The sequence below is a fragment of the Glycine max genome, chromosome 9 (assembly GCF_000004515.6).
Source record: "Glycine max cultivar Williams 82 chromosome 9, Glycine_max_v4.0, whole genome shotgun sequence".
NCBI classification, from domain to species: domain Eukaryota; kingdom Viridiplantae; phylum Streptophyta; class Magnoliopsida; order Fabales; family Fabaceae; genus Glycine; species Glycine max.
Window position 1 is genome coordinate 46,582,257 of NC_038245.2, and position 22,407 is coordinate 46,604,663.

A 22,407-nucleotide genomic window follows, 5' to 3' on the forward strand; every position below is an offset into this window, starting at 1 on the left:
TTTTATTCAATTATTCCTTCAAATATTAATGAGAGATACAATTAAATTAATTTTAAAATAATAGTATACATAATTAATAAATTTAATATAATTAACTAAGTTAATTACTTTTCAAAGGTGAATTAATTAAAAAAATTATAATTAGACACCATCATCAATATTTTGATACACTTATGTGAACTAAAAAGTCTGTATGAAGTTAGAGTTAATTAGAACTGGGATCTAACTCTTGTTCTCTCTCTGTAGTAAGTACATATATAAAAATCATGAGAGTGCGAGCCAAACCCTGTTTCCACTGATCAACTTAAAGCGAAACAGTGAGAGAGAGACATCACTTTGCATGAGAACGATATCACTATCACATCTCATCCTCTTATTCTACCATGGCCTTCCCACCTCCTCACGGTTTCACGTTTAACACTACTCATGAAGAAGATCACCACCACCTCCCTCCAACCTCTCTCAACCCCTTCCCCTCTTTGCCACCCCAACACTTTCAAGGTTCAATCATCTTTTTCCCATTTTCTGCTGTGAATATTAATTTATTCAAAATTCAAATTCATTAAAAAATCAACAAACTTATCATATCACACTTTATAGTTGGATAAGAGTGTACGCTTTATAGTTGGATAACAGTGTATATCAGTACATATCATATTTTCTTTTTGTGATTAAATTTAATTTCTATACAATTTTAATTAATCAATAAAAAATCGTAGTTAATATGACTTTTATGATCACAGTAATAAGAAAAAGCAATAGTATAACAACTTTATACTGTTAGTTTTGATACCACACCATTGTAATTTTGTGTTATATGTTGCAGGGGGTGCATCTTTCATGTTGAAGCGGTCCATGTCGTTTTCCGGCATTGAGAACAAGTGCGATGAAGTACTACATGGAGACGATGAGTTATCCGATGATGGGATCTTCCAGTGTGGGGAGAAGAAGAAGAGGTTGAATTTGGAACAGGTGAAGGCTCTTGAGAAGAGTTTTGATCTGGGGAACAAGCTTGAGCCAGAAAGGAAAGTTCAGTTAGCTAAGGCTTTGGGGTTGCAGCCAAGACAAGTTGCCATATGGTTTCAGAATAGAAGGGCCAGATGGAAAACCAAGCATTTGGAGAAGGAATATGAAGTCCTCAAGAAACAGTTTGAAGCAGTCAAGGCCGATAATGATGTTCTTAAGGTTGAGAACCAGAAACTACAGGCAGAGGTAATTGTTCTAGCTTGCTTCAAGTTAATTATTATCTTGTGTGCTTGGATCAATAATTGAATTTTCCATAGTGGTTTCTTTTTTCTTTTTTCTTTTTTATCAAAGTAATAAAGTTTTTGGAGAAATAGATAAAGGGGAATATGAACTTATTGATCAGGATCTGTTATTAAATTGCTGTTCTTGATCTTGGTTCAGATAAATATTTAATATTAATTAAAGAAATAATTAATTAGCCATTTGTATATTGACTGTGATGGGAGAATAGGCTGCAATTCTAATATTCGTTCTTTGAAAATAAAAGAATGAGGTTTACTCATTCCTTTTACATTTTTTTATTATTTAAATTTTGTTCTCTACATATTCTCGTCCTTAACTTGCTGGAATTGAATTTGTTATATTTTGTGAGTAGGACGAAGTTTCCCTACTCCTTATTGTTCTATACGAAATTTCAGTGCTGTTCCTTTAGCGGTTGTAAATTGAGATTTTCATGTTGGAAGAAAAGAAAGCATACCCTTGTTTGTTTGACTTTTGTGAGCTTACTTAGCTAGAAGGGGAACACCTTTTCCTTGTTTGAGTTTTGGTGTGTTTCATTTACTTCTAAAACTCCATTTCAATTTTATTAGTGACTTTTTAATAAAGTGGTGGATTCCCACATTAATTAACTATTTACTTGATTATAAGTTGGTCATTCTTGTGAAGAATCTGTGTCACTGTCAGACCACATACATGTTTTTTTTTTTTTTTAAATGTGTCTAAATTTTTATTATGAACAATAAACACAGTTACACTAGATCCAAGTAATGCTTTGACACATACCAGAATCTTATAGTACCAATGGCATGTGGATACTTTGATCATGTTGACTTGTTATTACATTTTTTTTCTACTATATGTTGTTTGCAGTTACAAGCTGTAAAAAGTAGGGATTGGTGTGAAGCTGGAATGATGAGCCATAAGAAAGAAACTGAGGGTTCATGGAGCAATGGAAGTGATAACAGTTTAGAGATTAATCTAGATCACTCAAGAACACTAGGTTTGAATAGTCCCATATCTTCTCAGAACGGTAAAAACCTACTACTACCCAATTCGTTAAACCCCACCAGCATAACACAACTCCTTCAAGATGATGGCTTGTGCAACATGTTTCACAACATTGATGCACAACAGAACTTTTGGCCCTGGCCTGATCAGCAGCACCAGCGTTTCCATTGACCCTATATAAATGATTTTGGGTATTAATGATATGATATGAGCAGAAATTATACAATACAATCTTTTTTCTTCAGTTTTTTTTTTCTTTCAATTTATTTAGGTGCAGTAGATTGCTGTATAAAGTTTGAACAAATTAAATCTATTTGAGTCATGAGGAGTCGGTGGACTTTGAGCAGTGCAATTTCTTTCCTTGTATTGCAGAATATATAAAATAATATTTACGTTAGGCTGAAGTAAAAAATTATTAATATTGCTGAGTTATGGCACATGTGCCTCCTAAGTGGATTTCCAGCTCTGCTGTGCAGTATGGACTTTGGACCATGAATATATAATAATTTAATAAAATGGGATTCTTTGTTTGCTTTTATGCGTATATTTTATTTCATATTGGTACTTTGGAATCATGAGATTGAAATCATGAGGAAAAATGCATGCAAAGTTCTCCTAATCAGTGTAATAATGGAAATTGAAAGAGTGAACTATTTTATCGATCTATGTGCTGAAAAAAGAGCAAATCTAGATGGTAGTTTATAAAGCAGTACCACTACGTACCAATACCAGGAGAAAGAGGATGGCGAGCACACAATCCAAGAAGAGATAATCTATGAGGAACTGTTCCAATTAATATCAACTTATTGGTGTTGTAATTTGATATTATATAGTATTGGATAAATTTGCTCAGTATACATTTAATGAAATTATATTTGATATTTCTTTTTTACACTATTTTAACTTTTATGTATACACGGTATTATATTTTATATATAAATCGAAGAAAAGTTGTGTAGGATCAAAACAGGAAAATATTGCATGAAAGGCTCTATTTTGCTGATTTTTTCTTTAATTTTTTTAATCATTTATCTTAATTCTCTAATAGCAGGCAATCTTTTGATAACACAGATTTGTATTTTTGAATGATATCTCACGATCCGCAATTGACTGAATCCCTTTCTCTCTATTTTTTTCTGCACAAGCAATACTGCATGAAAGGATTTGTTTTGCTGAATCCTGAAGCAGATCCATGTGACCGGCCAACTGCCAGAAGCCTCTCTCTCTCTCTCATCCAAAAGGTTGATCTTGAAGCTAGGATGTGGTTTCTTAATTAAAATGGAGAAGACTCCAAATAGAATAACAGCAAAAAAATTATGAATATTAATTATTGCTACTACTGACTTATAATAGTTGTTAACCACTGATTAAAACACATACATATGCCGTGCCTGGTATAGTGTTGTTAATTATTGCTGTTTGATGGTGCCAAACTAATATTTTGTTTTTTGATGGTAGCCAAACTAAAATCTTAGAATTTAGAAGGCATATGTCACCTTAATTTAATATTTAAGTAAACCTAGCTACTTTTTATGAATCACAAGCACAAATTTATAAGAAACATTTTTTTTTGGTAAAGTATGAAACCATTTATTTAGGTGTTTAGTTTAATTTATTTTAGAGAACTTTTTTTTTTAATTTTGAATATCTTTTATAAAAAATGATTATTTTTCCATTGAAAATCTTTACCTATTAAACACAAGGCTACGTTTGATAGGAGGAGAAGAAATAGAGAAAATTAGGAAAGTAGGTTGGTGAGAAAAGAAGAAAAAATAGAATAAAAATAAATGTTGTTTGATGAAAGAGAATTAGAGAAAAAAAAATTTAATTGAAGTAATTTAATAGGTAAAAAAATAAGAAAAATTAATTTTGAATAAAAAATATAAGAAACGAAGAGCACCCTTCAATGGACAAGGACAAAAGACAAACCAACCAATCAAGGTTTGCCAACGGTAAGAGCACATTGTTGCATGCAAAATGAAAAAATTCCACGGTCTTCTCATATTTGAGTGGAAGATTTTATGCATGAGATCCACCTAAAAATTCAAATATCTCAACCTATTTCATGTCTCCCAAACAACTAAATTTTTGGGACTTTGTGACTTCCTAACCTTTCTCTCTCCATCTGTTGTAATTCACCGCTCCCAAATCCATTCTAAATTGTTAAGAAATATGATTTAAATTTTGTTTTAAATTAGGTAAAATTGATTTTCAGAGAATTAATTTTAAACCAATTAACCACACCTGAAAACAAAATTGTTTGTGGTTTAATGCTTACATGTTGCCATCTTGAAACACACAATAGAAGTAAGAGGTTTGAAACCATAATAGAAATGTTCTTGTGTTAAACCGTTGACAAAATATATTATTATTAGCATTTCAAACAAAAGAACCGCAGCCATAAATAACTTATTAGGTCAACAATTTCATTATTCTTTTTTTATTGAAAAAATAATGAAATTGTTGACATAAGCCATTTATGTTTAGTGGTTCTTTTGTTTAAACTACCAACAATAATGTTTAGTTGGTGATTCTTTCTATGAAGTGCTAATTAACATTATATCTATTTTTGTTAGCCTTGAGGAAGGTCTCAGCTCAGTGGGTGGAAGACAAGGACATTTCTGATCATTGCCTTGTGGTGTTGTATTATTTCAATTTTCATCCCAAACAGGCACAACTGATTGTTATAGACGTACTGATTCAAATTTATTGTTTATGTGGACGCGGTATTATATGGATACATCTGAGTTACTTTAATTAAAATCAAAACAATACGAGTTATCTAACAAATCGTGCAAATATACTTGGACAGAATCTTTAATAAATGATAGCGAAAATCAACTGCATTTTGAAGTTTTTCTACACGGAGTTGGCAATTCTAAATAATTCAAGCTCTTGACTCATGAGCTGCTGCAATGAAATTTCACGTAAAGGAATGGCTAAAGGAGTTGGCTGAGTCAGAAAACACTGAGACACGTGTTTTCATTGTTGGTCGAGAACAAGGATTGGGATTCAAGCATGAAAATGCTATTATGGCAATACGAACTATGTCTAATGAAACTGCCATATTTGGCTCTGGGAGGCGTTGGTCCAATACTTCATATAATGTGATGTTATGAGTAGATTCTGATTGGAGTGATGACAATATTTCCTTAGGATGTTTTCCCACCAAAGTTTCAAGTGCCACTACTCCGAAGCCATAAACATCACATTTTTCGTTAACAACCATTGTAAAGGAAAGTTCTGCATTCATCAGATCAAAATCGATCAACAGCAGATTTAATGATAAAAAAATTAAAATATTAGACAAAATCTACGATTCATATTAACTATGCATTGCAAACAAGTCCAGTTGCATATCGAATTAAGAAGATATAGCGAAAAGGGATAGGAACCGAAAAACAAAGGAAGGCTAAGAATAATTTACCTGGACCCTGGAGCTATATATCCAATGGCTCCAGCAACTATAGTTCGATTGGATAAGTCTGAAACAGTTGGCTCCCACTCTGAGTTAAGAAGGACATTGCTGGATGATATGTGGAGAGGTGCAGTCATGATGAAGATATGAGAGAGCATGTGCAGTGCCTTTCACAATGTTAACCCTCTTTTTCCAATCCAATTCCATCGCTTCCACATCATCAAACAAGACAGAAAACAGGCTTCCTTTCTCCATGTACTCATAGACCAAGAACATATATGATTCTTTTATGCAAGCAGAATCCATGGAGCTTGATGATACATCTATATGTACTAATTTCTGTTACATGGCTACTAGTAATAGAAAATAAAAGCAAAAAATGACTAGATATAACTAACTTATCCCTTTACTCCCCTTGCAAATTCGTGGGTGAACATGTCTGAACCCTGAGTTTGTAATAGCATTGTTCAAAGATGGATTGAGACACTGGTGTTCTCACCAATGACACAGATTCGAGTGGCAGCTTCGACGGCAGTGCTAGAGACATCTTCGATGACAACACTGGAGACAACTTCAACGGCGACACTGGAAAGAAGGCAAACCACTGCGTTTCAGGGTGCAAGAGAGATAGAGTGAGATTTAGTGCATAGAGAAGGATCGAGTGAGACTGTGAAAGAGGATGCGAGAATCAAAAGCCAAAACTCGTCCCTTCCAAAGATGGTTTTTCAAAACCGTCCGTTAAATTCTTGATTTCAACATTGGTTCCCCTATAAATCATAGTCCATTTGCGATTTCAACGACCATTTTATAAAAACAATTGTTAAAATGTTATTATTTACAAAAAATCTCACTCTATTTCTATTTTTAATGAAGATGACTTTGGTAGAACCCTCATTGAATCAGCATCCTTAAAGCTTGTTTTTGTAGTAATGAAGATGATTTTGGTAGAACCCTCATTGAATCGTTAAAGCTTATTTTTGTAGTAGTGTTATGATCGCATGTTAAATCCCCTTCAAATTGAATCTAGAATTGGGAGCACATATATATGATCTGGTGAAATCACTTCATTGAGGTGTCACATGTTTAATTTATTTTGAATCTTGCCAATGGTATACGCAAGACATTAAAAATAGGAAGCCTACGATTTTCAACATCATATGATTCACTGTGCATATACGGCTGGTATGAAATGAATGAACTTGTTAGCACAGTATTTGTCGTATTATTTGATGTCTGGGTGTAAACGCATTGGACAATAAATGCTGAGGTCAGCTTAGGTTATTTAATTCTCGGTGATATGTAGTTACTAGTTAGCCAGCAATATTCGGTGAACCTAATTATTCAAAGTATATATTTTGGGCATCTATACAGTTCTGAAATGAATTACATCCTTTGATTTTTTTATCAAATAATAAATTTATCTCTTTAAAATTTTTTATATATGGTAGAAATTGTAAGTACATACCCTTCAATTCAGTTTGAAACTGCAGGGGATCCCATTCACTTTTGGATATACATCTTGACTTTAAACAGCCGGATATATTTTTACAAGAATTATTTAAAAAGGAAAAGAAAAAAAGAATCATAAGTTGTCAAATTAATAGATAACATAAGTTGTAATTTATATTTAGGAAAATAATTCTTGAACGGTTTGTTTGCTTCTGTTATACCTAGTAGCTTAAGAGAAAAAAAAATGCATGTAAGAAGTGTATTTTCACTTTTTTTTACTATATATATAACAGTAACGTGTGTAATTCATCAATAATTTTTTCATACCTATTAATCGGGCCGGGATTCACATCCCTAACCAAAGTACTTAAAGCGTTTAAGTTTCAACCACTTTAATCAACCATTGTTAGTGTACGTAACATAATAATATTGATAAATTATTATTTGGAGGGTATAGATTAATAATTGAAGTGCTTAAATGTAATACTTGTTAATATAATGGGACCCAAATTAAATGTCTGGTTCTTATATATAGTTGAATCTGTCACATTCTTGCGCTATATATAATTTTGTTCGTGATCTATATATATCTAGGTTCCTATTGGGTGAATAATTTAATTAAGTATTTATTTATAATAAGTGCTTATCAATTATCATATAAGCACTCATGTATAAGTTATTTATGTAATCGAGTAAAATATGATAAAACTGTTTCAAATAAATTAATTGTAAGTTGTTTTCATAAGTAATCTTGGATTGTTTATTGAAAATGCTAAAAATAATTTATAAACATATAACATACACTGCTTTTATAAGTTTTCTTAAATACAAGAACTTATATTACAAGGTAAGTCGAAATGAGATGTAATTAAGCTCGTCCAAACACACCACTTTTACAAAATCAAGCGCCAAATAACAACACCTATAAGTTTTTTGATGGATGTATTGTAATAAAGGTTGTGCATGGATGGATGGTAGAACTTATTGTTCTTGACGATATACTGTCTTGTGGGTAAGTGTTTAATTTGAATATAATTATGCTATAAGTGTTTCTAGTTTCTACTTTACAAGACAGATTAAACGAGAAAAGACGTGAAAGGAAAAATTAATTGCAGGTACAGGCACATGGGAGCAGGACAACATGTGAAGAAGATTCAGAACATGTTTTTTTCATGAATTAATTTATAGGATAACAAGACTAACATGTTTGCATTTGCACCTTACTTCAAAGCGCTTGCCATCAATTTTCTATTGGTAAGCTTTGTTGTAGGCCCAGCTAAAGCAGAAAAGATGGTAGGGCCATGGCTAATGATACCCATTACGTGTCCCATCCTTCCACCACCATCATCATCACTTGCACAGAAATCTATGTGACATTGTGATTGCAAATGAAGCTAGTGTGGTTCTCTCTCCTCAGTTCCATAGATACGCTTAACATTGAAAAAGTGGAAACACCTAATGATTTCTTCATCAATGGATAAACGACACACCCTTATGGCCTTAACCCATTCAATTTTTCTTGTACAATATTTGAATATCCTTCTACCCCCATCCTTGTAAATTAAAGTCATCCTTGTAAAACTGAATGGGACTACTACTGTGATTCAGGAGTTGTATTAACAGTTCATTGTGTCAGAAAAAGATGTTCTTGATTTTAGTTGATGCCTAAAGATTAACTTTTCTTTTTTCACTATATCTTCTTTTTTTTTGATGATTTTTCATTCAAGATATGAAGTGGGGTACGAATTTGATATATGATTGTGACGCCAACCAACCATAGCCACATTTTTAAAAAATATCTTTTTGCATTTAAATACCCATTAACTGTTGTCTTCTGTAGAAGTGAATGAGATTATTAATGACCACTGATTCAAGTTGGTGCTAACAATTTGCTACATAAAAAAAATGTGCTTGGTTTGAGTTGATCCTTGAAGATCGATACTTACTTTATTCCTTTTCATATGCATCTTATTGTGCCTATACAAATGAAGTAATGTGAGGCTACGGCCATATGGCTAGTTATTTCTGCCAACCACATGTTTAAGCTTGTTTGAATACCATACATGTTTGAGGAAGAGATTAGAATTTTCTCCAATCTACAATTTTCGGTGATACGTAGTTACTAGTTAATTTTTAGTTACAGTTAGCCAGCAATATTCAGTGGTGTTTGGTGAATCTAATTATTCAAAGTATATATTTGGGGCATCTATACAGTTCTTAAATGAATTGCATCCTTTAATTTTTTTTTTAACAAATAATAAATTTATCTCTTTAAAACTATATTTAATATAATTTTTTATATATGGTAGAAATTGTAAGTGCACACCCTACAACTCATTTTGAAACTACACATCCGGCCCATTCCCTTGAAATATGTGTTTATGGCTGACTCAACTCCAGCTGAATGCTTTGACAGCATGTATGGAAAGCAATAGGTATATCTTGACTTTAAATAGCCGGATATATATTTACAAGGATTGTTTAAAAAGGAAAATATAAACGAATCATAAGTTGTCAAATTAATAGATAAAAGTCAACGTAAGTTGTAATTTATTTTTAGGAAAACAATTCTTGAACGATTTGTTTGCTTCTGTTATACCTGGTGCTAGTAGCTTAAGAGAAAGAAAAAAAACCATGTAAGAAGTGTATTTTTACTTTTTTTACTATATATAAAAAAGTAGTGCACGTAATTCATCAATGATTTTTCCATACGTATCAACTAATTCACATTCCTGACCAAAAGAGTCCAAGTCCTAATCACTCGAATTAACCATTGTCGGTGTACATAACATAATAATATTGATAAATTATTATTTGGAGGGTATAGATTAATAATTGCAGTGCTTAAATGTAATAGTTGTTAATATAATGGGACCCAAATTAAATTTCTGGTTCTTGATATATAGTTGAATCTGTCACATTCTTGCGCTATAATTTTGGTCTTGTCAAAGTAAAACCAGTTGGCACGTCTGTATCGGTTGCTTTTAGTCCTCAACCTCGTTCTGTGTGCTATACATATGGTTTCATTTCCCCCTTAATTCTCAACTCGTGAAACTTCCCAAAAAATATACAGCACTATGGAACACCAAAAAGAGGAGCAACTAGAACCAGTGAGTCCTGTGGGACAATACTTCAACAGCTCTGTGCTATGCATATACATCATTGGAGTTTTAGAATTCGAAGTTCCAATAGATGACTTGCAAACATATGCTCTTCTTAAAGATGTTTTCCTTCCCATCAATCCACGCTTCTCCTCCATCATGGTTCCCTCTCTTTGCTTCCCTTATTATATTGTTTAATTTATTTTTATATGCTTATGATGTCTATGAACATTAGAATATTATACATACATAATATATATGACAAGATGACAATGTTAGATATGGCACTTATTAATTTCACAAGGCTATTTATGTTAATTAATTAATTTCTATAGATAGTTTTGCATTATAAGTTTGCTTTGTGTCTTTAGTTGCATATTTGTTTATTTAATATTGTGATCTCATCATTAAGTACTAAGTTTTATCATTTATCCAGTTTCTTAGCCGAGAAATTATTAGACTATCATGAATTACTACTTATATATATATATATATATATATATATATATATATATATATATATATATATATATATATATATATATATATATATATATAATCCAGGTCCAAGATAAAGATGGAGAGAAAAGATGGAAGCAAGTTGATGTAAACTTGACGGACCATGTCAACATCCCCACATTCCCCGAAGGAAAAACAGCGGAATCTTATGATAAATATTTTCATGATTATTTATCAAGCATAGCAATGGAGCAATTACCACAAAGCAGACCATTATGGGATATTCACATAATCAATTACCTTACAAGTGATGCATCCAGCACTATAATATTTAAGCTTCACCATGCACTTGGAGATGGCTATTCTCTCATGGGTGCTCTTCTTTCTTGTCTTCAACGAGCCGATGACCCTTCTCTTCCCTTGTCCTTTCCTTCTCTCAAACAATCTAAACAAGAACCTTCTTCCACTAAAAGCTTTTGCAGAAAATTTTCTTGGATGTGTTCCTCTGCCTTCAACACTGTCTCAGATTTTGGATGGAGTGTATTGAAGAGTAGCATCATTAGTGATGATAAAACACCGATAAGGTTTGGAGACGAAGGAGCCGACTATCAACCAATTTCCATATCAAGCATGACATTCTCCATTGACCACATCAGGGACATCAAATCAAGGCTCGGAGTGGTATGAAAACAATTTTTGGTTTGTTGAATTTGTCTTTGACTTTAATAGTAAGAAAGAATGCATATAGTCTTTATTGGATCACCTACTTGTCAGAGTATATCCAAGATGTTAATTACGCGTATTTATTCAACTTGTGGTGGTAGAACTGCTAGGACCTTTATTTGTCTGTGTTGTCGTGTATTATACATTATAATCGACTGCCCAACTCTAAAATTACAAGGAAGTGTTTGTCTGTTTAAATCAAAATGTTACATTTTTTATGCAATTTAATTTACTTAGTTTTGCAAATTTTAAAAATGTTTCCATTATGTAATTAGACAACCTTATCATACGCTACTACTTGTTAATTTTCTTTCCGATCCGCACAAGTCATATATATATATATATGTGTGTGTGTGTGTGTCTTGCATGTATGAATGAAAAACACTTTTCTTGTTGGGTTTTGACATCAAATGATTTTGTTTTCTTTGCATGATTCTATTTAACTGCAGACAATAAATGATGTGGTCACTGGAATTGTCTTCTATGGAACTAGATTATATATGCAAGATATGGACTCCAAATCAAAGACCGCACACTCCACAGCATTGGTATTACTGAATACGAGAAACGTTGAAGGTTACCAATCGATCAATGATATGCTAAATACTAAAGCCACGGGTCCATGGGGGAACAGAATTACCTTCTTGCATGTTCCAATACCGAAATTAAATGAAACAAGAACTACAAACCCTCTTGAATTTATTTGGGACACACATAACATAATCAAGAGGAAGAAACAATCTCTAGGAGTTGTACTCACCGGGACACTTTTGAAGATAGAGGGCAAATTGAGGGGACAAGAGGTAAATTTGTATATTTGGTTAAATTGAATTTGATCATAATGTTGTTAATTATATGTTTTTTCCTACCAATAATTTGCGAGTGCTTCTTAAAGTAACGAAGAATATAATTAAGCACTTAATTTGTTGCTACAATTGTTAAGTTAGTTGTTTTAATTTGTTGCAGGCAGTAGCTAAACGCATTCGTGGCACATTGACAAAATCAAGTGCAGTGATTTCAAACTTGGCTGGACCAATACAACAAATGGCTTTAGCTAACCATCCTGTGAAAGGCTTGTATTTCACATTGGCCGGTGGACCTGAAGTATGTATTCTGAATCCCTTTCATTTTTCAATTAATCATCAATTCAACATGTGAGAATCTGAATTGAGGTGGGTGGGGTGAAATAAGGCAAAAAAAAAATTATAATCAATTTATAATAGCGAAAATTGGAATGGTCATTTTAAGAAGGCTTTAATTTCTAATTTATTTTGCTTAAGGAAAAAAGTTTTTAACCCAACAGATCTCTCTTTGTTCCTTTACTTAACTAGTTGCAGTGATACATAAGAAATATTTAAACATCATTTGATTGTATTTGCAGAGTCTAGTCATTTCAGTTATGAGCTATATGGGAGTCCTAAGTGTTACCCTCAAAACGGAAAAAGACTTCATAGACGAACATAAATTGAAGTTGTGCATGCAAAGTGCATTTGAGATAATTCTCCAAGCAGCTATGGAAATTCCTCAGGAAACCAAACCTTAGTATTTGGTTTGGATGATTGGAACAGCTTATTACGAAAATTAGAGAGAGAGAGAGATATGGAGAATTTACCATATTATTTCTCCGGATTTATCAACGCCTTAAGTAATTGCTTGTCTATAGTATATTTGTCGTATGTTTGGAAAGATCAATACACGAGGCCCACCTTATTTTGGATCTGTTTAGGCCTATTCTTGTTTGGAAGAATCTTATTGTCTGATCTCACTTGGTAATCATTTCTTGTTTGTTTCACAAACTAAAAAGTGTACAAGAGTTGTTATATTTTTAATTATGTAGTCTTTTGTAAAAATTTTGTACATCACATTTCTTATCCTCTTGTCTCCAACACTCCAACATTAATTAACAACAATATTAAAAATTTAGCTCAAATCTCACAATGTAGGGGGCTAATTCAATAGAAGGTTTTCAATCCAGAAATCATGATAATTTTCTACTTTTGTTAATAGTGCTTTATTTAGCTTCAATTGTCAAAATCAATCTTCATTATTATTTTTTTAAAAAGAAAAACAGAGAAAAAATCAATCTTCATTATTATTTTTTTAAAGAAAAACAGAGAAAATAGCCAAACAGAAGAAGGAGACCAAGCACTCATATAGGGTATGCAAGTAGCTTGGATAAACTCCCCTTCCCACACTTGACATGTAGCATTGTCCCGGAAGTGAAATAGAAGAAAAAACAATACAAAGGAAACTGAAAGGAACAAATAATGTAAAAGTAAAGACAGAAAACAACAAATATATTTTTTAAAATTTCCATGCATTTTGTTTATGTTCAGAGCATGATGTTCTAGAAATCAGTTACAATTCCTGATTTACAATTTGCTTTATTGAAATTTCTTCAAATGGTATGGTTAATCGGGGCTTTCCCGTGAGAAGTTTATCACACATTACCTGCATTGTTGGTCTAAGCCTTGGCTGAGAATGAAGACATGCAAAGGCCAGTGTTGCTATAAGAGCTAAACTCTGAGCAGATTTTTTATTGATGGTGGATATTAATCGGGGGTCTAATATATCTTTGAGGAGAATTCCTTGTGAGGATGCAGATCTTAACGAGGAAACAAGTTCTCCAGGATGTTTTCACATGATAATTTCAAGTGCAACCACTCCAAAGCTGTAGACATCACATTTCTGAGTCACGCAATCACTATAGGCAAGTTCTGCATCAAAAGTGGAACCAACCAAATAAAGAAAAACTCACAATTTTGAGAATAATGGAAACTGAAGTAGCAGGTTAATGAGAAAAATTGATTTGTTCTATTCATTAGCTTTCCTAATTGATCTTATAATTAGCTTATAAAAAAAATGATCATATAATTAGGATTATAGTAACTAGGAAAGCTAATGATTATAACAAATCATGGAAATAAATTAATTTTCCTCATTACAGACACATAACATAAATAAAAATCTTACCTGGTGCAATATATCAATTAGTGCCATCAAGTACAGTTCGATTGGAGGAACCAGAGTTTAGAAGTCTTGCAATTCCAAAGTCAGAGAGACAAGCCTCCATTTCTAAATTCAAGAGAACATTTTTTGTTGTTACATCTCTATGAATAATTGCTGGTTTGCAATCATGGTGAAGGTATGATAAGCTATGTGCTATGCCTTTCACAATGTTGACCCTCTTGGTCCAATCCAACTCCACAGCTTCAATGTCATCGCGGAGAATGCAATACAAGCTTCCCCTCTCCATGTACTCCAAAAGCAGAAACATGCATCTGTTGTGCAAGCAGAATTCATAGAGCTTCACAATATTTCTATGCCTTATCTTTGTCAACATTCTTACCTCATTCTTGAAAATCCTGCGGATTTCTGTGGCTTATAAATTCTGAAGTTTCTTCAAGGCCACTACTCTACCACTAGGTAGCTGTGCTTTGTAGACACTGCCATAACCACCAGCTCCTATGCAGTATATGATGTCAAAATTCTCTGTTGCTTCAATTATGTCTTTCTATGCAATTTTACCATCATAGTTCCATATTGAAAACATGTCACCATTCTTTGTTTCTTTTGAAATAGACATGCAATTCCCAGCCTTACAACAGCGGTGGAAAACATAAGCAGAGCATAGAAGAGCAAGCAAAGGAGTGGGAGGAAGGAAAATCTTCATTATCACTACCAAATCCAAATCTATATTATTTGGTCTGTGAGGAGAGGAATAACAAGAAGGGAAAGGGGTGATGCGGCTGTTGGAGTACAAATGTGAGGTGAAATCTCACGTAGAACTGAAAAAGAAAACCTATAAACCTACGTGAGATAGTTCCCTTTATGTCATTAGAAGATAAGTCAAGATAAGTGAGTTTAGAAAGGATACCTAGTCCATATGGAATGTTCCCTGTGATTCCATTTGCAGTTGCAATGCTGAGACAAGTCCAAGAGACAATAAGTATACAGTACAAAGCTCCTACTAACGTATAATTAGGAATTGGCAAAGCCATGCCAAACAATACCATAAAAAGATGCTTTGTTTTTTTACATCTATGGTTGATCCTCAACTTTTTACGCATAAGTTGTCATTAGGATTTTAGAAGCCAGAATATACGGGTCAACACGACTTTTAATCATTGACCTACGCGCTGATAAAAGATATTAATGCCTGTACAATACACAAACAATTTAGCATATATCCCCATGGTTTAACATCTTAAGTATAGATACATGAGTTTTAATTTGTTTTGGTTATCATGAGATTGATGTGAATTATCTTCAGGAATTATTTATGATTAATCTGATATATAACCTAATTCATTATCTTTAATAGAATCTCTTTTTTAGTTGTATTTTTTTTTATGAAAAATGATCATATTGAGATTTAGACGAATGATTCTATGCATAATGTCTCAAACCTCTTATTATTATCTTTAGTCACATTTTTTTAATCTATAATATTTCAACCCAAAAGTTTTAAAGTATGTTTAGGTCCATTCTGACTAAATAAGAAGATGTTGATAGATTCATGAGTTTATTTTTAATACAGGAGTAAATATTAATTCATAATAGGAATTAGGATGAAGACTTTGCACATTTAATATTATCTAATGATTCTATTTATTATTATTTTTTATCCGTAAGAATTAAATACAGCATCGAAAATTTATATCACTCACCAATTGAATTAGATCCATTGGTCCTGGCTATTATTTTAAATGAGTTTGAGAGTTAATTAAAAATAAAAACCATATTATGCTTCATTAATTGCTTACGCATAAGTTGCCTAAACTATCGCAACCATAAACCATTGCAACGCATGGTGCCTAGCTCATTCTTCTGATCGAGATGTTCGCCTCCAACTTTGACTGCCTCAATGGATTAGCTGTTTCTTGATCGGGAAAAAAAATAAGATTCATTCACAAAATAAAAAAAAAACAAGAAATTTGGTAAATGGGGTTTTGAAGAAAATAATTGTTTCTTTCTTTCTTTTTTACAAGAATTCCAATGGGGTTTTAAAGAAAATAATTGTTTCTTTCTTTCTTTTTTACAAGAATTCCAATATTCTATTATTTTTTAAATAAATAAGTCAAGTTTGAACAATACAAATTGTTTTTATAAGTCATACCTAAACTTCAAATTCTATTTGATTCATTTACACCCCTAATTGGCGTAGAATATGCAAATTATTTTGTGATATTGATTTTATAGTCCATGAAACATATACCACTTAATTACAACTTAGTCTCTTGAGGTTTAGATGCACCAGTTTTGTGCATGTAATTATTTAATAAAAACAATTGAGGACAACTGTTAAAAGAAGGAAATATTTAATTTTCTCAATGACTAAAAATGAAGCTTTAATTGAGAAACGGGGGATTAATTAATTAATTTCTGTAATAAACAAAACGAGACAAGATTGCTCTAACAATAATAAGAAATACGAACTTGCTCTCAAGAACAAGTGGTGGAAAAAAAGTAGGCCAAAACGTATTGCATTAACATCAAGAAACAAAGAAGATTGGTTTTCCTACCACCCAAAAGAGAAGGGATTTTATTATTAAATATAATTCACATATGTATCAAAAAAGAATTCTGCATTAGAAATACAGAATCAAAATATCAATAAAAAGCAACAAATCCAAACCAAAAACATGTTTAGAGAAACATCTTGAAAGGTTCTGAAGCTGCCACCAATTATGAGACTAACCATGGGACTCTAATTATTCATTCTAAAAGGACCCCAAGTTTGGATGAAATCCAAAGTTATAAATGCTACACTGACTTACCGTGGCACATTAAAAATGGGGGAAAGCTCACTCCTCCTATCTCACTTTGAACTAATGTAGGGATTTTTGGTGGAAAACTTAAAAAGCATATAATGCTTGTAAGGCTTTTCTGGTGTCACAATTGTTGAAGGGAAATTAGGCTGATTCACTGAATCAGGGAAGGCTTGAGACTCCAAACATAGTCCTGAATGAGATTGGTACACATATCCACCTTTTCCCTTCAAATCCTTAACATAGTTACCAGTGTAGAACTGCAAACCAGGAGCATTTGTGAACAACTCCAACACTCTCCCTGATTTCTTATCCTGCACTATAGCTGCTAGCTTGATCTTTTGGCCCTTCTCACCATCAAGAACATAGTTGATGTCATAGCCTTTGGTTTCAGCCAATTGATTGATCCTGCTTCCAACAGTTTGTGGCTTAAGGAAATCATAAGCTGTTCCTTTCACCGAAGCAAATTTGCCTGTTGGAATGAGTTTGCTGTCCACAGGTGTGATTTTGGAACCAAAGATCTGCACCACTTCATTTAGGATGTTGCCACTGTTGTGGCCTCCTAGGTTCCAGTAAGCATGGTTTGCCAAATTCACTGGTGTTGGCTTGTTTAGAGTTTTTCCTTTCATAAGTATAACCAATTGGTTTTTCCCAGTTAGAATGTAGCTCACAGTTACTAGGAGATCACCAGGGAATCCTGAAACAATTGGAGCATCCAAAATGTCACATACATGTCATAAGTTCTATTTCTTTGTCAGAAATTATTGAAGGTATCAAAGTCTAAGAAATTGACTTCTATCTTTAAATATAGCAAAGATAAAGTACTTTTAGTAGTTAATGAGAAAATCAACTATTGATATTTCAAGACATTCATGATTTGTTATACATGTACACTTAATATCATCGGTTGGTTTTTATTTATTTATTTTTGTCTGTCTTACAACAACTCATACACACTGTTTAATCAACTGAGTTAGATTTTCTTAATAATTGTTTTTTATCACTAACAATTGAGATTACTTAATTTACCCTTAAAAAATTAGTTGTTCACTTTAGAAGCAATGGAAATAATGAAATTGTTTACCTTGTTCACCATCAATACTGTGGTAACTGAAGGTAATGCTGGGACTTGGACCTTCTTTTTGATACCTTTTCACTTTCCAAAGAACATCACTAAATCCTCTGGCTCCACCTAATTAGTAGGACAGGCAAAGGACTATGAGTGCATTCTATATGAGATGTAGTGCTAAATGGACAATACAACTATGGTATAAATTCTTTGCTAAGGATTTACTTATGGTTAACATACCATGAAGTGTATTGTTTCCTTCATTAGCAACTAATTTGTAATGGATTCCATTTAGAGTAAACTGAGCTCCTCCAATTCTGTTAGCAACCCGGCCAACAGTTGCTCCAAAATATGTTGTATCATTCTGCAAATAGTTTGGCATGCAATAACTGGTTACATTATGCACTACATCTGAGATGTTAGATACCAACAAAAAGAGCAAACTTTGTAGGGTGAAGAGAGAAAAAAAATATTGAATTGAAAAGAAAATAAAGAAAAGAAAAATGAATTGTCATATCTATAATTTAACTTTTTCTTTTTCCTTTTTTTCAATTAAATAAAAAATATCATTATCCTTGTTTTTTGTTTAAAAAAAAATCCTCTTTCCAAGCATACTAAAAATGTTTTGAAAGATTTTAAAGATGTTTAGTAAGATCCAAAAGTAATTATACTTTTAAAACCTCGCAACCTAATCTTTTGGATATGATGGGAATTCCCACATTTTTTATTTGTGTCCGTTTAAATCTCTCTCGACGTCACTTTTCTCACTTAGTGCGTCACTCTCTCTAAGAAATCTCTTAGATACCTAGGACCCAATTGAGTAATTATAATTGAGTATTTGTGGTTTAGGCTTATACAATAATATTTTATGCGAGTCTTTGTTGGTAATTTTCTCATGTCTTTTTTTCCTTGTCTAGTAATTTTAGAGATGTCTCCTCTTTCTATCACTTTTTCTGAAAAATAAAAAAGATATGTCCCTGATATTTCTCTTTATATGTATAAAAAATGTTAAAAATTTGTCCTTTAAAACATTTTTTTAATATTGATGGAAATATATTAAAATTATAAAATTCTGTAGATTTTATTTTTATTCAATAAAATTTATTATATTTTTATAGTTTGCAATAAATCTTAATCAATAATAAGAAATATATATTAAAAAAAACTCCTATATTGTTAACACTCCACACATATAAATATTAATAGGCATTCCTTCCTCCAAAGTCCAACTTCCGCCATGTAATTTTAGCAAAAGAAAAAAGAAAAAAAAACCTTCCCAATGTAACTTTTAATAATAGTACCCTCAAGGCTTAAATGGTTGGATATGTTATTGTGAAATGCTTAATGCCACACATGCATCACGTGACTTCTGCCCATCTGTTTCCCAACATTATCATCAATTAGGGGCACTTCACCTACCGCATGTATAGTGAGTCCTTTCTACAATTTGTCAAAAGAATAATCATCTTTGGAGTCTTCGAATGTGTTCCATTGTCTTTTTATTTATTATTTAAATAATTTAAAAATAATTTTTCAATATCAATTTTTCGACCAAAAGAATGGAAATATATATATATATATAATATATATATATATATATATATATATATATGAAGTTTAAGTGCATGAAATAGTTATATATTATGAAGTTTAATTACATAAAATTAAATATATATATATATATATATATATATATATATATATATATATATATATCATATACAATTTCATAATAAAATATAAATGATAAATACTTTTGTTATTTAAACATATTTAACATAATTTAACTCTTAATTAAATGTATAAAAATTATTGAAAAAGAAATTTATTCTTTAAAATTTTTATGTTTAGAGAGAAATTAATATACAATTATAATTTAAAAATATCTTTACTAGACATCAAATATTTTAGCAAAAAGTAACACAAAGAAAAAGAAATTTTTTTTATTTTCATTGTTATTGCATCCAATGATTATATCTTTACGAAGGACATCATTGCAACCCCAATACTTCATAGAGATTATACGAAGGACATCATTGCATTTGCAACCCCAATATTCCCGGGGATTGCACAAGTCCGTTAATTCTAATGTGCAGGATGTGATTTCCTCAGTTCTATCCTCCACATACTTCACTGATCAGAAAAAAACCACATCTACTCATCATTAATTATATGTTTTTGTTTTAAGGTTATAAAATAGCTAATAACAGATATGCAAGAGAAGCCAAATCCCTTTAAAAATAATCTTTACATGTAAAATTTTAATTTATTTTTACAATTTTAAAAATAAGACCTTAGTAAATTAAAATTAAACGAATTTATATTCATTTAATTAAATTTTTGAAAAGAATATTTTTTAAAAAAAAATTATGTACGTATAATCTTAAAACAACAAATATTTTAGAATAAAAAAAGTATTGGATAGTAGAAAGCAATAGGTTTTTATATGTAGCCTAGCAAGTATATCATGAATAGAGAATATCAAAGTGGAGACAATTACGAAAGGGACATTGAGAATTATAAAGCGAAACCTTCAAAGTTTAACTTAAATGTGGACCCTTTTTTCAATGAACTGACATAAACGTGAAAGCTGTCCTTATCGCATTCATATAAAAATATAAATAGCCTTAAATAAATAACAAAATGAGACTATCAAAGTAAACAGAAAGAATAAATGGACACTTTTTTTCCTCAAAGATATACCAATATTTGTCGTTAAATTCACTTTTAAAACCATATCAAAATAGTTCGCCAGATGAATTCTGATTATCACAACAGTATTTTAATGTCACTAATTAATAAAATTTAATCTAGGACCTAAGACCTAAGATCGTATATTTCAGGATAAATAATAGTAATATTAATAATAATGAGTGGATATCGAGGCAAGTGATGCCTAGGAGTCAATAGATCATTAGAAGGAAATTGTTAGCAAACGACAATCTATACTCCAAATCTTGGCCTTTCATTTGTTTGAAACCTAAATATATATTAATAGCTATCACATGTTTGAATAAATCCAAGTTGTTGAACAACGAGGATATTCTAGCTTTGCACAAGAAAAAAAAACACATAAGGTAGGAAAGTCTGCAAACACAGTAATCAACAAATTCATGCAACATAATGTTTTGGGGGAAGAAGTAGAGAGTAGACTCACAGTGTAATCCTTAACAGAATCATATCCAAGAACAACATCACTCAACTTTCCTGAAAAGAAATCACAGTGAAAGAAGCCAAATATATAAGGGAATCAAATTTGAAGGTAATTAAAGGAATCAGCATTTGAAGTTTTGAAGAAGCATACCATTCTTATCAGGAATCACCAGGGACAAAATTGAAGCACCCCAGTTGGTGACCTTCAAAGAAAGGTCACCTTTATTGAGCTCAAATATTCCAATCTTTTCCTTCTTTTCAACATCAAAGCAATTCACAAACCCAGAAGAAGCTGCTATGATCAGACATAACAGCAATACAAAGAAGATCTTGGTCATTTTTTCTTGCACTGGAATTTGCTATGTCCTAAAGCTAGCTAAATAATGGTTTATATAAAGGGATAGGAGGAAGCAATAATGAAGGGGTAAATGGGAATGGTGAAAGGCAGTGGGTAAGAGTGTAACAAAGCACACAATTAATTAACTATTTCCAGCTTTAGGCAAAGTTGGGCCGAACTGGACTCTGCACGTTATGTGGACCCGTGGGAGGTACTTGTTTGTCTTCATGTCATCCCTAAGTCAAGAAATTTATATGTTCAAGGTTTTACTAGTATTTTTTACTTCTTTTAAGAACACAATTTAGAAGAACAAAAGAAATAGACCAATGGGGTCCCAGTTTTATGATAAGAAAAGTTTCCAATTCAAAATATTTTTAGAAAAAACTTATATTATCTCACCTTCAAAAGACGAGTAAAGACTGAAACTTACAACATGTCGTGTGAATTTTTCTCTTCCTCCACTTGACCAACTACAACTTGAAGTTAGTTTCAGAGGTATTTTTGTATTTATAAATTTATTATCAGCATATCATGTTATTTTTTCCTTTGTAAAAAATGATAAGAAGAAAACTGAAATGAAAATAAAATATTGTTTTTGAGATATTCTACGTGAAAATAAAACAAATTGTCAGAAAATAAGGTAAATATTTTTTCAGGCAAAAAATGTTTAGAAA

The 22,407-nt window shown here is 31.7% G+C and overlaps 3 protein-coding genes and 1 pseudogene across 3 annotated transcripts; 2 read left to right on the forward strand and 2 right to left on the reverse strand.

Annotated features, from left to right (window-relative positions):
- Positions 1-253: 253 nt before the first annotated feature.
- On the forward strand, positions 254-2,789 carry LOC100797920 (homeobox-leucine zipper protein HAT7). Its single transcript, XM_003534408.5, has 3 exons — positions 254-501; positions 827-1,212; positions 2,116-2,789. Exons 1-3 carry the CDS (start codon positions 384-386, stop codon positions 2,422-2,424), a joined length of 813 nt encoding a protein of 270 aa, XP_003534456.1. The 5' UTR covers positions 254-383; the 3' UTR covers positions 2,425-2,789.
- Positions 2,790-10,096: 7,307 nt separating this feature from the next.
- LOC100798444 (O-acyltransferase WSD1) lies at positions 10,097-13,260 on the forward strand. The gene is made up of 5 exons (XM_003534409.5): positions 10,097-10,383; positions 10,786-11,361; positions 11,853-12,206; positions 12,370-12,507; positions 12,785-13,260. Exons 1-5 carry the CDS (start codon positions 10,198-10,200, stop codon positions 12,944-12,946), a joined length of 1,416 nt encoding a protein of 471 aa, XP_003534457.1. The 5' UTR covers positions 10,097-10,197; the 3' UTR covers positions 12,947-13,260.
- A 112-nt stretch (positions 13,261-13,372) lies between these two features.
- LOC121172782 (MDIS1-interacting receptor like kinase 2-like) lies at positions 13,373-15,580 on the reverse strand (annotated as a pseudogene).
- A 1,339-nt stretch (positions 15,581-16,919) lies between these two features.
- Positions 16,920-21,860, reverse strand: LOC100798975 (galactose mutarotase). Its single transcript, XM_003534410.5, has 5 exons — positions 21,548-21,860; positions 21,401-21,450; positions 18,484-18,607; positions 18,259-18,366; positions 16,920-17,871 (listed from the first exon to the last, which is right to left on the reverse strand). Exons 1-5 carry the CDS (start codon positions 21,732-21,734, stop codon positions 17,225-17,227), a joined length of 1,116 nt encoding a protein of 371 aa, XP_003534458.1. The 5' UTR covers positions 21,735-21,860; the 3' UTR covers positions 16,920-17,224.
- Between the last annotated feature and the right edge of the window lie 547 nt (positions 21,861-22,407).

Coding starts and splice junctions, on each gene's coding strand:
- LOC100797920 (XM_003534408.5), top strand. CDS start 384: ATGGCCTTCCCACCTCCTCACGGTTTCACGTTTAACACTACTCATGAA. Junction 502..826: donor GCCACCCCAACACTTTCAAG/GTTCAATCATCT, acceptor TATATGTTGCAG/GGGGTGCATCTTTCATGTTG. Junction 1,213..2,115: donor ACCAGAAACTACAGGCAGAG/GTAATTGTTCTA, acceptor TGTTGTTTGCAG/TTACAAGCTGTAAAAAGTAG.
- LOC100798444 (XM_003534409.5), top strand. CDS start 10,198: ATGGAACACCAAAAAGAGGAGCAACTAGAACCAGTGAGTCCTGTGGGA. Junction 10,384..10,785: donor CACGCTTCTCCTCCATCATG/GTTCCCTCTCTT, acceptor TATATAATCCAG/GTCCAAGATAAAGATGGAGA. Junction 11,362..11,852: donor TCAAATCAAGGCTCGGAGTG/GTATGAAAACAA, acceptor ATTTAACTGCAG/ACAATAAATGATGTGGTCAC.
- LOC100798975 (XM_003534410.5), bottom strand. CDS start 21,734: ATGACCAAGATCTTCTTTGTATTGCTGTTATGTCTGATCATAGCAGCT. Junction 21,451..21,547: donor GGTGATTCCTGATAAGAATG/GTATGCTTCTTC, acceptor ATTTCTTTTCAG/GAAAGTTGAGTGATGTTGTT. Junction 18,367..18,483: donor AGGAAACAATACACTTCATG/GTATGTTAACCA, acceptor CCTACTAATTAG/GTGGAGCCAGAGGATTTAGT.